Source organism: Condylura cristata, unplaced genomic scaffold (assembly GCF_000260355.1).
Source record: "Condylura cristata isolate star-nosed mole 26May11 unplaced genomic scaffold, ConCri1.0 scaffold00017, whole genome shotgun sequence".
NCBI lineage: Eukaryota > Metazoa > Chordata > Mammalia > Eulipotyphla > Talpidae > Condylura > Condylura cristata.
In genome coordinates, this window is record NW_004567118.1 from 35,301,304 (window position 1) to 35,316,727 (window position 15,424).

Below are 15,424 nucleotides of genomic sequence, written 5' to 3' on the forward strand. Positions count from 1 at the left end.
CAGGAGAGGTCTGCCACGCCATGTGGTCACCTCCGGGGCAGGCGGGAATCGAACTCATGCTGAAGTGGCTTTAGCTTCTTAGTGCTGTGCTTTATCCCGCTGCGCCACCAGGGAGGGCCTCAAGGCAGTTTTTTAAAATCATCCTTTGGGAGAGCTCTTAGGGTCATGAAATCATCACATGTTAACCAGTAAGCTTTTTTTCTTTATATTAAAAGGGTGAGAACAGCTCCCTGAGATGACTTGCATTGTAGTAATTGTCCTGCCATCGTGACTTAAAGGAGTTGGTACAAGTTTAAACATTCTCATAATAGTGAGATATAAAAATTGGAGATCACTGGCATGTTTAGGTCAAGGAAATGTACATATTTTGGACATGGGGGGGGGAAAAACTTGCAAGCACATTAGCCATAATGTACAGTTTAGGCCCCCCCTATCTAACCAGTTAGCTTGCCCCTCCCCTCAGCGGCTCACTTGTTTGAGATGTGTGATATGTTGTCTCCTCCTAGGGGTGACTGGAATTGGTGCAGCTTGGAAGGGGTGAAAATCCCACCTTACACACACTCAGCTGATTGATTACAGCTTGTCTTCATAAACAGATTGACCGGCTCCCTGCCAGGAAAAGCACTGTTCTCCTTAGGCCTGAGTCAGAGCACGCCCCACCCAAGCAGCAGACAGACAGGGGGAGCTGAGAGCAGGTGCAGAGTTGAGAACAAACAGGGGTTCACATTAGTGCAGACACATGACTCGGCAGAGATTCACAGGCAGCCAGAGCAGGCGTGGCCCTGAGCCCATGCCAGGGCTGGTTGTTCTGGGCTGTTTCCCATTCCATCCCTCAGTTAGGTAACTTCATCAGCTTGTAAGTCGTGGAACCTACACCTCCAAACAGCACATTAAGTGACCTGTTCTCTGGCAAGTGATGCTGATCAACCACTCACCAGCTTTCTCTTGTTGACTATGGCTTTGGGGAGTTGCTTCCTTGTGATTGGTTTGAAATGAAATCTCACCCCCACACTAAACGCAAGGATGAATGTATGTTTGTGTGGTCTTCCTTTGGCCTGCCTCTTTTCCAGATGCCGTCTTATCTTGATGATTTGTATCTAACAATCCTTCTAAAAAGAGCCTGTACTTTTATGTTCATCCACACTTACTTGCTTCATCTTTGCTTTCTAATTCAGCAGCCCTTCTCACATTTCCACATCAGTGAGTACATTAGTTCTTCACTTCAATAATGAACTCCAATAGAACATTTCTCTTTTTATCACTTGAATATTATTTCGTTTTGGATTTTTTTTATTGTTACTAATGTTAAATACTCAAAAGTTACATGGAAGGTAAGCCCTCCCTGAAATAATTTCTGCCTTTGATGTGATTTCCTCCAGCTATTTTTCTATTTAACCTGGGAACTGACATCTCCAAATGTGTTAAATAAGTCTTTTCATTTAATAGTATGTCTTGGATGTCATTCTACTGAAACACCCAATTGTTTTACAGCCTCCACATATAGAGGTATGGAGTTAACTTCAATATAGCTCTCTTTTTTTTCATATCTCATTTTTTAGTACCACAGTATAAAAACATCTTTTTTAAAAAAATCTTTATATCTATTTCTTTGCACAGTTAAATTGTATTTATCCAAAAAAAATTCTTAAAAGGAGAATTTCCAACTAAAAAGATTAAATTTTAAGAGCTATTGCCAGATTCAGTCTTAAAAATTCTATACTTCACATTTCTACCGATGGTATATAAGACACTGCCTGTCTTAACACTTTAGCTCCTATCAGTCTGACAGGTTAAAAAAGAAATCACGGACCTCCCTTGTGACACAGCGGGTTAAAACACTGCACTGAGAAGCATAAGCCACTTCCCCATGAGTTCGATCCCCGCCTGCCCCGGAGGAGATCCACATGGTGTGGCAGACCTCTCCTGACCCTCCCGCTGCTCCCCTCAGCAGTGTACTTCGTCATCTGCCTTTTCTGTTCCCCACTCTGTCCCTGGTGAATCCTCTCACCCTCCGCATCTCCAGCCTGTACCCCAGTTCTGTATGAATAAATAAATAAATCTTTTTAAAAAATCCCATTTCAGCACTGGTTGTTTTGTTTTGTTGTTGCTTTTAGTTAAATTGGGCATCTTTTCAAATGTTTATTAGTTCTTTTGGGCATTAGCAGCATTTTTATAAGTTAAAAAAAATCACAGCTTTTTGTTTTGTTTTGTTTTGTTTTTTTTATGTGGGTTTCCTGGGAGGGTATTGATTATTTTCACAAACTAAAGTAAGATGTTTCCTGTATGTGTCCTCCACAGCAAACAGCGGCATAACAAACTCTGGAGATCTCATTCAGATAGTGACCTCTCAGATCACCACGAACCCATCTGCAAATCAGGACTAGAACTCAACAAGAAAGAGATCACCACCTCAGCAGACCAGATTACTGAGGTGAAGACCATAGAGAGTCACCCACCCATACCTCCCGTCTTTGTGGAACATGTTGTCCCACAAGATGAACATCAGAAAGGCCTCTGTACCAAAGAAAGAATGATCTGCTTGGAGTTTACCTCGAGGGAATTTCATGCTGGACAGATTGAAGATGAATTGAACCTAAATGACATCAATGGGTGCTCATCAGGATGTTGTCTTAATGAATCAAAATTCCCTCTTGATAACTGCCATGCATCCAAAGCCTTAATCCAACCTGGACACGACCCAGAAATGGCAAATAAGTTCCCAGACTTAACAGTAGAAGATTTGGAGACAGATGCTCTGAAAGCAGACATGAGTGTCCATTTACTGCCTATGGAAGAGTTGACAACGCGCCTAAAAGACCTCCCCATGTCTCCTGATCCTGAATCACCAAGTCCCCAACCTAGTTGCCAGGCTGAAGTCTCGGATTTCAGTACAGATCGTATTGATTTTTTTAGTGCCCTAGAAAAGTTTGTAGAACTTTCCCAAGAAACCCGAGCTCGTACTTTTTCCCACTCAAGGATGGAGGAACTAAGTGGAGGAAGGAGTGAGAGCTGTAGACTGTCCATGATAGAAGTAGCTCCTTCTGAAGTAACACCTGATGACCAGAGAAGCAGCTCTTTGAGTAATACTCCCCATGCATCTGAAGAATCTTCAATAGATGAGGAACACTCAAAGGTAAAAACTACAGTGTTCCACCTAATGAAGTTCTCTGAAGACAAAGTACTTGGGAATTTGCTATGTTCACTTTATTTAGGAAGGCATTTTGGGAGAAACAGTCTAGCTGAGTTTTTCCTTGAAAACTTAGCCCTTTGAAGAATCTTGCCAGGTTTTCAGTGTCACTGGAATGAGGAATGAGAAAAGGGGGGATTAGCCAAAGCAAATGTCCTTGCTATAAACAAGGAGAGGTTCCCCTCCCTGGAACTTCTGCAGTTCAGATCAGATCTCGCCAGGGACTCAAACACTGCCTGAGTAAAATGAGTATGGGAAATTCTTTCTCTTAGAAAGTCAAAGGCTAGAAATGTTGGAATTGCAACTGATTCCCATACCATGGTGTTCAAGAGTGTAGGGGATGGTTTAGGAAAGTGATTTGAGAGCAGACAGAATCCTAAGATTCTTCTCAGTGGCGCATGAGCTCTAGTGAACCATCTCAACAGGGAAAGAATTACTGTGTATCATCAATTCTGACACATAATTATTCTCATCTTGACACTTCTGAAATTGGGATGCATCTTAAAAACAAAACGATAGTAGTTGGAAAGTAAAGGTAATAGATTTACTTTAACATACCAAACTTCAACTTAGTAATGTCAGCAAACCTGGCAAGATTTTTTATCTCTCCTGATGTCTTCTTATCTTTACCATTAGTGATCACCTATTTTCTCTCTTCTTAACTACACCAGGGCAGTCATTGCCTGTGTTTCATGTCTGCTTGGATATGAGAATGCTGAGCTCTCCTATGAACAAATGAGTATAGCAGCTCTGGCAGAAATAGCTTCTCTGCAAAGTCCTTGGTCATATGAGCACTCCCTCCACAGCCAGTGTATACTTCAGCCCACTGTTGGTTCTCTCCAAGTCTTGGCAAATTTGCCTCCTCTGCCTAATGTCCCATCAGCTTTTTCCCCAAAGGCAATATTGACCTTGTTAGTCTGTACAAAGTCTGACTCTCTTGAAGAAGAAAGACCAGGCTAATGGAAAATGTTAACAGAATAAGTAAGTAAATGGCCATAATGATACTGATTTAAGAAGTATCTAAGGGCCAATTCCAGGTTTTGATTTTATATGTGTCAATTCATAACTGGTAGAACAGTAAAATGTGAGCGTCACACTCTTAAGTTTTCTCAGGCACTTGGCTAAATAAGCTTTTCCTAAAAGCCAAATGAAACTTAGGAATTATCCAGTCAAATTAGGTGCCTTCAATGTACTGGTTGAGTCCTGCTGCTAAGAAGAGCAGTGAGAGAATGGGCATGAAAGCTAGTGAGGCAGCAGAGAGAAGAAAGCAGTGAGTCTCTGAATCAAACATCAGATGATAGCTTTCTCCCCCTTGTCCTAACAATTGGCATAACAAGGTGAACACTGAGGCCTTGAGGAACTCTTTCCCACAAACTTAAGTTCAAGCTAAAGTTGACAGGACAGAGGAGAAAGGTTTCATTTACCCCCATATGGTCTAAATCCTGATGGCTCATGGTCTTGTAGGGAAACAAGGATTATAGAAGCTTCTGAGGCTATTTGCTATTCTTTTTTTTTTTCCATAAAAGGACTGGGGTGTAGGCCAGTGCAAGGGGTGAGAGACAGAGTGGAGAGTAGAATGGCAGATCTACTGACATACACTACTGAGGGGAGCAGCAGACAAGACAGGAGAGGTCTGCTGTGCCATATGTGGGTTGCCTCCGTGGCCAGGGATTGAAATTCAGGCCTCAGTGGTGATAACACTGAGACTTAACCCCCACGCCATGAGGGGGCCCCTGCTACTTATTTTGAGAGCAAGATATTAAGTAAACAGAGCAGAAATGTAGTTGACAACCTGTAAGTAATTTTGTATAGGGCTGTCTTTAATAAATCCATTCTTCCTTGTATAACAAAAACAGATGGTCAGAGTACAGTCCCAGGCAGAGTGGTCCAAGGCACTCTGCAATATGTATCCTCATAGCCAGATAATTTCTCTTAGATCACAAGATTAATAAGCAAAAAAATAAGAACTGGCATGTTTAATTAGACTACAATTTGCCATAACCATCTAACCATCTATTTTCTTAGGCAATCTCAGAACTGGTCAGCCCTGACATCTTCATGCAGTCTCACTCAGAAAATCCAATTTCAGTCAAAGAAATCGTCACTGAGATTGAATCCATCAGTCAAGGAGCTGGGCAGATTCAACTGAAAGGAGATATCCTGTCCAATCCATGTCATACACCAAAGAAGAATACTGTACATGAGCTGCCCCTTGAAAGGCCCCAGACCTTAGAGAACAAATCTGGAAATCTAGAGCAGAATGAGGGTTCCTACATAGTCCAGCCTGAACCAACCAATGACCCAGGGAAGTGGGACCCAGAAGGCTGCCTAACCACATACTCTTCTACCGCTGACTTGGAAGAAGAGGAGCCAGCTGAGGGAGAACAAGAAATCTGGGGCCCAGGGATACACTCGAGTGCTAAGTGGTGCCCTGGGTCTGTGAGGCGAGCCACCTTGGAGTTTGAGGAGCGCTTGCGGCAGGAGCAGGAGCACCATGGTACAACTTCTGCTTGTACCTCCTTGCCTACTCGCAAGAATTCTAAGAATGATTCTTCTATGGCTGACCTAGCACCAAAAGGGAAGAATGATGAAGCCACCCTAGAACAGGCATGTGACCCCAAGGACCCAGAGATGAGCAAGGGCAAAGAGAAATGTTGTGGGGTGGAGACTAGTCCACTACCCCATTCCAAGGAAATTACCGTTGTCCCAGCACCCGAATTTCAGGAACTTCACCACTTGCCAGCTCCACAGGAGTGCCCAAGGTTAGATACTAGAACAAAACAGGATATAGTCCTGAAGGAGCAGAAGACTGTGGTTTCATGCCAGGAATCTGAGACACAGTCATTTCCTCTTTCCCTTCCCAAGAAGATAGAAATTATTGAGTTTACCCACACAGTTACATCACCCGATCACACTGGAGCAGGGGGTGAAGTAGCGACCAGTGAGAAGACTGAGGAGCAAGCACTGAGGAAAGTAAAGGTGGAGAAGACCATCACTGTCCTCTGCGCACTGGATGAGAATCTGAACAGGACTCTGGGCCCTGACCAGGTTTCTCTGTACCCCCAAGTCCTTCCTCTGCTTCAGTCAGCCTCTCCTGAGCACAACAGGCCCACCAGCCTGCCCTCCACCATGGGCTGCCCAGGAGACTGCAGCAACAGTCCTTCAGTGGCCCTGGAGACAGTGGCACCTTTTGTCAGTCACACAACCCATGTACCATCAGCCAACTTGGATTACCTGAGTCCCCAGACTGTTGTTCACCTGGAAGGCTGCACAGAGCAAAGCAGCACCACAGACAATGAGCCCTCTGCAGAGCCAGGAAGCTGGGAAGAAAGCCCGGAGGGACCCCCCTCCAGTGGCAAAGAAATGTCATTCCAGGGCTCTGAGTTAACTAGTGAAGACCTAAGTTTGATTAGCAAACTTGGTGACACCTCTGGCAACTTACAAATAAAATCAGACCCGTCCCCCATAACCTGTCGACTCCCACATAGCTCTAGTAGTGACAATATAAAGGGACTCAGCCACAGCCCAGGGGTGGTGAAGGAGCGTGCTAAAGAAATTGAGTCACGAGCAACTTGCCAGGCAGTGCTCACCAAACCATCCCAAATGAGGCGCTCCGCTTCCCTTGCCAAGTTAGGTTACTTGGACCTCTGTAAAGACTATTTACCAGAGAGGGAGCCTGTCTCCTCTGAGTCCCCTCATCTCAAACTGCTTCAGCCTTTCATCAGAACAGACTCAGGCATGCACTCCATAGAGGTTCAGGGGACCCCAGAAAACCCAAATGTCCCCCAGAACCCGGAGCCTACCAAGTATTTTGTAGAGCAACTTAAAACAACAGAATGTGTTGTGCAGAGCAAGCCAGTGAAGAGACCCCTTGTACAGTATGCCAAAGAATTTGGTTACAGTCAACAGTGTTTGCGTCCCAGGGTAGGACCTGAATTGACTCGTTCTGAAGGCGGCCTTCCTTTGCTACAGGCCCAGGTACTGCATTGTGCAGGCCCAGCTCCACAGCTGGCAGTGGCGCCCCGTCAGCAGCATGGCAGAACTCACCCGCTTCGGAGACTGAAAAAGGCAAATGACAAAAAACGGACAACCAACCCCTTCTATAATACCATGTGATCTGAGCCTACACATGTGACTTTCTAAAAGAAATGCTTGTAAAAGGGGCAGGTGTAATATGTAAGGAACATGCACTTTATTGGTTAATTTTATAATATTTTGGTCATTTTACTGTTCTTGGCGCATGCAGGGTTTGGGTTTTTGTGTGTGTGTGTGCGCGCGCGCTCGTGTGTGTGCATGGATGTGAATGTGTGAGAGAGAAAAAGAGGGATTTGGATGGCAAGACCATTTTCTCATTTGTTTTTTTTTTTTAATTCAAACCTCAAAAAATTACTCATTTTCAAGGAACACCTTTTATCAAAGGCAAATTGCTGTTTCTCGATCATCCACCACCTGCTCCCTCGTTTTGCCCTGTGAGAAAAGGAAGGCCTGAGAAAGGAAGCAGTTGGGCAGAGTGGCCGTGAAGCTAGAAAGTGGCAATGCCCTCTCCGGACAGTGTGATGATGGTTGGGTCTCCAGACCTAATGCATTGGATGGTCCAGAGGGCAGTGGGACATCAGCACACACTCGACCCCAGCCCCAGCCCCAGGCCACTGAAATTCCAGAAGGGGCAGGTTCTGCTTTGCTTTAAAAGAGGGTCTTCTGGAATTCATTATCATATTCCAGATTGTATCATTACAGAAAGACATGCCAGTAGGTTGGCTTTGTAAACCTACCAAGCAGATAGATTTTTCTCCAAGCAAATAATTTTTTTATTAAGTTGAAAGTGAACTCCAAAATGAAATTTGAGAGGTCTTCTGTAAAAGATAAAAGCGTAACAGGAGGAGGTGAATGCAAGGGTAGAGAGGCCACTGTCCATTAGCTTCCTGGTATGTGGACTCCACCTGGTGCTGGTCCCAGCGCTTCCTGCCTGAAATGTGCTTTGGGTTCCTATCAACTAAAATGTAACAGGCACAATTGAAAAACAGCAATGGAAAGTCAGTGTGTTCTTCTAAAATGGATACATATGTAGGGTCTTACCCTCCCATTACTTGAATAATTCTTTGGGCCTTCTGAGTTCAATGGGCATATTTTTTTCCCATTTTGTTTTACTTCCTCATGCCATTTTCCCCAGTGCTGCCTGTTTTGTTTAATTTCATAGATATTTGAATTGTTGTGTTACATATGTATAGCCTCCATTGAATGCAAAGTTTTCTTTTCAAATATTATCACTGTTAACACTTGACATAGTTTTCCTTTCTTTTCCTGAAAGATTTATCATTTTTCCAGTCTACACACAGTATTTATGTACATAATGTCACTTTCTTACAATGTTTGGATGTTGTAGGGTCTTTTTTATGTATTTTCTTTCAGAAATATAAAGCTGCAACTGGAAAACACACAGATAGCACAGAAATTACCCTGGATATTGGTGGATATTGGTAGGAATCTGCAAAGTGTATTGATGGGTGGTTTTAACTGTTTAAACAGAGAGTTTCCTAGCTCCTGCCAAATTATGTGCAAATAACTTCCTCCTCAGAGAAATTCCTACAGTCTCCCATTAGATCATTCTGACTAATGACTGATTTCTCTTTGAGAATGAAATCCCAGAATGTTGTTTGCCAGTAGCTGAACCACAGCCAGGGAGAGAGCTCCTAATGGAGGCTGCAGGGAGGCCTCAGCCAAGGACAGGTACCCTGGACGACTCCATTTAGGATATTGTTGCTTTGCTGCTATTGTGGAGATCCTTAACATAGGACCCCTGCCATAAATAAGCCTATTTTAGCTCCTTACAGAAAATGTATTTAGTCTGGAATGGAACACCCTCTACAGCTCATCAAAACTGAAGAGGTTTGCAAATTTGCTTCCTGTTTGCATTAGTTGATGGCCACATTGCTGAGAGATTGACCAAGTACAGACTGAAGATTTAGGGTTTTGGTTCATCATAGCACTGACAATTGCATAGACTATCAAGGTGATGTCAAAGGCCAGAGTCTGGTGGTGGCAGGTACAAAGGTGACCCAAATAAGAGGGAAAGTGTAGACTGAGGCCACTCATAGGCACATTTGGAAGCCAAGATTGGGCCTGACATCACTGCCAGGAGTTAGACAGAAACCTGCTAAATGTGTGTTTTGATCTAGGATTCTGTATCTGTATCTGTACTGTTCTAAATAGTTTCCTTAAATGTTCAGCTGTATCATCCACACAGCCTTGTGATTCCTGGTTACTGGATGTTTTGTAAAGTGTTCTGTTAGGTGATGTGTACCAGTGTGAGGATACTAACAAGACAGGGTTATGAATTTCCAGTGCTCGTCCATGTAAACTGCCCTGCCTTATTGAGACAAGACAATATGAAGCAATGTGATGGGGGAAAGGACTGGAAGCCAAGAGAGATGGGGAGAGGAAGATTTGCATGGCGGTTAAGAACGTCTTATCCACTCATGTTAACTCCACAATATGGTGGCATTCCTCATGTTAAGTATAAGGAGACTCGACAGTATTCCACTGTTCCCTCTTCCCTGCCACTGTGTTTAATGTTCGTACTTAATGCATTACGTAAAAGGCTGGAGAGGAAACCCTCTAATGCTGTGAAGAAAAGCAAGCTTTTTTTTTTTAAGTGAGGAAATAGTCTTGCTCTGCCTTGCCTTTTTTTAAATTACATATTTTTATCATTTAATTTACCTGCTTAAATATCCTCAATGGAGGGTCTGTGATTCAGCCATGTCATAGGGTTTTGCCAGCCTTCTCAAACTCCTACAACTGGGTGTGCTTGTATTATTTACACAGCTGAGCAACATTCAGGAGAAGTGCATAGTAAGCAATCGAGGACTTTTCAGACTTTCTTCGAATTTTTTATAATCTCAGTGGCTTATTTCCCTTTTCTATTTATGGAAAACCCAGACTGGGAACAGCAGCCTGGTAGATAGACAGAGATGAATAGGAAAAGCCTGGATCTCTTGCTCAGTTCTCTCTTTATCATTCTTTTGAAAATCACCACAGTGGTTTAACTCTCAATTACTCTGGAGGAAAAAGAGTGTGTAAAAAGAGTAACATTTTGGTTTGTGGGTGAAAGCCCCCCAGGAGCACACAGATTCTGAGCTATAATCTGGATGCTTAACCTGGTCCGTAGGAAGGAGAGAAAACCCAATCTTTTCTTGATTTTAGAAACTTAGGAGTGGTGTATACTATAGTAGACATGTAGTACTGTAGTATAGTAATATTCATCTCTTCTCATTTCACTTGCCATTCAGATTCTGAGTATTGGGCTCATTCCTAGCATCCCAGCCTCTTCAGGCTCTTTCGCATTTTCCTGGTTCTGTACCTTTATGCCAATTGGTACTTCTCTTCCTTATTTTGGGAACTACCAAGAACTCCAAGGACAGTCTGGAATAGACAGCCCAGGCACTGAGGTCCCCTCCTGCTAAAGGACGCAGGCACACACTGTTGGGTAGACCTGAGGCTTCTGAGACACAGCTGCTGACAGAAATCTTTCCCTGTTCCATCTGAGGATTTCAGTTCTGAAGTGATCTACGCATGCTTGGTAAAAAAAAATGTTTTTGTGAGAGTTGTTTCCTTTTCTTCTTTTCAAGAAAGCAAGCATTATGCAAAAAGGGTCACTTTTAAGGGCATTTAAAATTTTTTAAATAAAGCCATTCTTTGGCTTTTTTGGACAACTCTTTGTGGATACTTTGTTTACATTGTGAGTATTAAAACGTGCATCATCTTGACAGCCACTCAGTCTCTTCCTTCTCCATGCACCTAACCCTGGCTGTCCTGTGAGTCCCTACACAGAGCAAGGCCAGATGGTCAGTCCTCAAAGGTAAATGGGTAAAACCTGGAGCTGACCTCCTTCTGTGCCCTGCACTCCTACCCAGCACTCTGTATGGAAATAGTTGTCATTTCCTCAGTGATGGTGTGTCTTATAATGATGGCTTAATGGTGAATGACTAGTGTTATTTTTGTTTAATTTTGTTTTGCTTTTTGATGGTAGATGAGATGAAACGTTAGCTCTTTTAGCACCAGCCTAACTTAAAAGCATCTTGGGCTTTGTTTTCCCTTCCAAACTAGAAAATCAGGCATGTCTTAGGCATTAATGTATTTGCTGCCTCAACTCATTGAATGCCCACACTAGGAAAAAGCCTGCCACCAAAGCAGGAAGCTGCACACTCCTAACCCTTCCCCCAGGGCTCGTGGTCCCTTGATGCCATGGAGAGCTATTGTAAGGTGCTTCTGTACTTTTCCAGCCTGGAAGTGGAAGGTGACTGGGCCTGGCTCCTGCTACGAATAGAGAACCAGCCTCATTTCCTCAGTACCCCAGAGATCTAGGACAGGGTTTCTAAACTGGAATTGTCCCTCATCAGCTTGAAGATTCACAAAAGGGGTATGTGACGCGTGCTGTCATCTCTGCCCTCAAAGTGACACTAATGGCAGTGTCCTATGTACACATGCAGAGCTGATGTCCAGGGTTCAACTCAAGCTGATTACTCAATCCTCAGTCTAGGGAACCAGCTCTGAAATATTTCCAAATCAATAAGCCCACAGAGAATTGTTTGGTTTTTATGTTTCATTGGATTTTGGTTTGCTTGGCATAGCTTAAGGTGCCTTTCCTTTTTTCTTTCTTTTTTTTTTTTCTTTCTACTTTACTTTGTAGGACTTGTTCTAAATGTGGAAAGCAAGTCCAAAGACTCTCCCACTGACTGTTATCTTTGCCCCAGGCCATCCCAAACTTTTATGCTCATATTTTATTAAAGCAGGTGCTCCCTGAAATCTCTGGGACATTTTTGAGGCATTTGAAACAGAATATAAAGAGTGGTCTCATCTCCTTCCTTAATCTTCCTGGTGGTTGGGATGTTCCACTTGTATCATAGATTTTTTTTATTACTGATGTGCTCCGCTGTTTTTAAATGTGAACTTGTGCGCAAATGTGCAGATTCAATGTTCTTGTTACAGATTGAATAAATTTTTATTTTGAAGATGAAATGTGTACTTGATCAAATGCAACAAAGGGGGATGGGGGCAGACTGGAGAAGGTGGAGGTACTAAGAGAACACTAGTGGTAAAAGATGGAATAGTTCTCATTGACAGACCTCCAGCAGTCAAAGCTGAATTCTGAGGGGGCTGGGGGGGGAATGATAAAATTTTCTACCTACCACAAAATAAAGACTGGGAAACAGGATCACTAAAAATATTTCAGACAGTGTGACTCTGATCAAATGACCAAGCTGAGAACTTGCCTGGTCAAAAAGGGTTCTTGGCCAAGCCACCACCTAAATGTTAGGAGAATGAATAAGCAAAGGAACCAATTTTCTCTGCCATCTGTGGTGCAGAGTGACTGCTCTGGGACAGCTGTTGTGACCTTCACCACAGGGACTGGATTTCTTGGGTGTGTGACCTCTCTGGACATTACTGAGGTAGAGCTCTCAAGCTTAATACAAGCACCTCAGCTCAATGAAAGGTTTATAGAAACAGATCTCGTGGCTTGCCCAAGAAGCTTTAACCCTCTCCCTCACCTATTAGAGAAATATAGTGCTAGTGGTAGAGAAGGGGGGGAAGGGGCCAACAGTTCCCTAAAACAGTATGGGGGAGGGAGGGGGAGTTACTCGCTTCTTTCACCCCTCCATATACTCAGGAAGATACTTAGTGGTACCATTCGTCACATATAAGGCAAGTCTGCTATCTAGGAAAGGCTTAGTTTTCAATTTTCAAACTGATAGTGAAACAATTTGCTGGTTTGCAGAGAAAACCCTGCCTTGAACTAAAGTCAGCTTCATTCTTAGTCAGGGGAGATCACTGTTGTCTGGAGTGCCAGAGTGCATGATGATGAAGGCTAGGTCCTTTCACAAAATACCCTAGGGATATCTGACCAGTCTAGGGAAAGCTCAGACTTAGCTTTCTAGCCAAAGCAGATCAACCGCCAGGCCAGCTTCTCCAGAAGATAGCCTTATAAGTGATGAAATCCAGGTCCATCTGTGGGTGTTGCAGTTCAAAGCCCAGCTAATAGCTGGGGAAGCGCCAAGTCCAAGTGGCTTCTTCCCCTGATTATCTTGGCTCCGCCCACCTATAATTTGGCCAGGCCCGGGGAAGCCCGAAGAAGGCAACAGAGGGCAGCACTGAGCAATCCCTATGAATCCCCGCTCCTGCAACCGCAGCACACCCCAGTTTTACAGATCATGGAAATGACGGTAGGGTGTGTTGAAGGATACCTGCTTTCTAGTCTAGCGCCCTTTCCTCTAGTTCCTAGCTTTTTAAAGGTCAGGGGAGGGGGGATGAAAAAAATGCTGTTTCAACGTAAGACACAGTTCCTGTGCCAACAAATGGTGGAGAGTTGGAAAGAAACCCACCCACCTGTCCTCTTCATTTGGCAAATCAGAGTGACTGAGCCAGGCCTGGAACCCTTGCTTCTGGGTCACAAAGTATAACTCACTATCACCACTTGTGAGGTAAAGTGGCACTGTCCTTCCAGGAGAAGCGGAAAAGCATGGGGCTGAAAAGCATGGATTCAGATACCAGACTACCTGGGTAAAGAAGCTCAGCTCCACCAACTGCCATTTTGAGTGAGTTAAGTTAACTAACCTCTGTCTCAGTTTGCTCATCTGTAAAATAAGGATTTTAGTGCCCATCTCAGAAGGCCGTTATCAAATACGGAACTATTATGTGTAAAACCTTTAGAACAGTGCCTGGAACTTACTGTCAGTTACTGTTATTAAAGAACAGCTGAGTCACTCAGGTCTTTCCCCCCTTAATCATGTGCCTAAAGTCTTTAGGTAAAAGAGAGCCCTTCTTGGCCACTTCCCCCAATGTCACAGACTGTTTCTGGAGCACCTGTAGCAGTTTGTTACTATATTCCAAGCTGCTATAGACATGGTCTCTTCCTGAGAAACAAAGGGGCTTGACAGTCACAGACTTGGAGGTTCTACCACCTCCCTCCCTTTTACCCCCATGAGATCTCTGCCCCCCACCACCACCAAGGCTGTGCTCTGTTGATTCCCAGGTGTGCCCTGGAGAGTGGGAAGGGCCTTGAGATGGAAAGAAGGAAATCCAGGGGGATAGCTAGGTAGCGAATATGGGGGACTAGCTGTTTTTCATCTGATGTACTTTAACCAGGTTTCTTTTTATCTCCTTAACCTTGGTTAGTACTTAGATTGTGATGGGGGTGGAGAAGGGGTAGTGGTGCATCCCTGGAACAAAGTAGAGTTCAATTGAATGACGGGAGAGTTACTTAACTTCTTTCTGTCTCAATTTCCTCATCTGTAAAATAGGGTTAATAATAGTGTCTATCTCAGGAAAGTGTCACCAGGTATGGAATTAATATGTAAAAACTTCGGGAGCCCAGCTGGGTGTCTAAAATTTTAGTTAAAAATCCAGGCACGCTGCTTCCCCTTCAGGGGATCAAGGTGAATTCACTTTCGGGCCCCGACCTTTAAGCGGCTTCCTAAAATAAACGGCTGCTATCGCTATTAACAATAATAGTATCATTCACAGTCCCTTTTCCGGCACGCTGCGGCTGCCTTGATCCAAGAGTTGAGACGATCCCCTCAAAGCCCGTTACTGGGCCTCCGCCGAAGGGTGTCTGGAGGTGCAGTCCCACAGCCCAGCCCGCCGGCTCGCGCTAGACTGGAAGTGCGATCGCAGCGGAACCAGGACCGAAAGCACCTGATCCTGCGCCGCTGCGCCTCTGAGGAAGCGCGCCCGGCGCCGGCTCCCAGACTAATCCCAGCGCTCCCCGGCGGCGTGGGGGCGGGGCGGGAGCTCGGCGGCCGGCGCGCGGACTGGCACAGCTAACTACTTCAGGCGCTCGCGAGTCCACCGCGCTCCACTTTCCCGCCGCCGGGGGGGCGGGGCCACCTGCCCCGCCCCTGCCCGAGGCCCCGCCCCCGCAGGTTGATGGCAGCGGCAGCTGGGACTGCAGCGGTGCCCGGCCCCGGAGAGCCGCAGACGGCGGCGGCAGAGCGTAGCGGAACGCCGGGGCTTCAGGCGCCGCAGACACCGACAGCAGCGGTTCTGGCGCCTGACGCCTCCCTCGGTCCCCAGCGCACCCCGTCTCCGCAGAGGAGTCACAGCGTGAGCGCCCCCCTCCCTGTTCAGGACCAGGTAACCCCCCTCCTCAGCCCTCCCCCTCTACACGCGCGCCACCTTCGCACGGGAGCGGCTGCGGTCTCGGGGTCTCGGGAGCGGACAGGGGCTGTGTCCCACCCTCCCACC

General features: G+C 45.1%; 2 protein-coding genes across 7 annotated transcripts in view; both read left to right on the plus strand.

Moving 5' to 3' along the window:
• The window catches only part of SSH2 (slingshot protein phosphatase 2), a 225,926-nt gene extending 218,422 nt beyond the window's left edge, over positions 1 to 7,504 (plus strand). Inside the window, exons 14-15 of one of the 2 annotated variants that reach the window (XM_004684824.2) lie at positions 2,299 to 3,133; positions 5,213 to 7,504. In XM_004684824.2, the coding sequence (XP_004684881.1) occupies positions 2,299 to 3,133; positions 5,213 to 7,303 (2,926 nt within the window). In that variant the 3' untranslated portion in view covers positions 7,304 to 7,504. The remainder of the gene's footprint in view (positions 1 to 2,298; positions 3,134 to 5,212) is intronic. The other variant, XM_012726477.1, reaches the window with a different exon arrangement.
• A 7,627-nt stretch (positions 7,505 to 15,131) lies between these two features.
• Positions 15,132 to 15,424, plus strand: part of CORO6 (coronin 6) — a 7,608-nt gene continuing 7,315 nt past the window's right edge. For all 5 annotated transcript variants that reach the window (XM_012726408.1, XM_004684827.2, XM_004684826.2 and 2 more), the window contains exon 1: positions 15,132 to 15,313. The gene's annotated coding sequence lies outside the window, so the exon portion shown is untranslated. The remainder of the gene's footprint in view (positions 15,314 to 15,424) is intronic.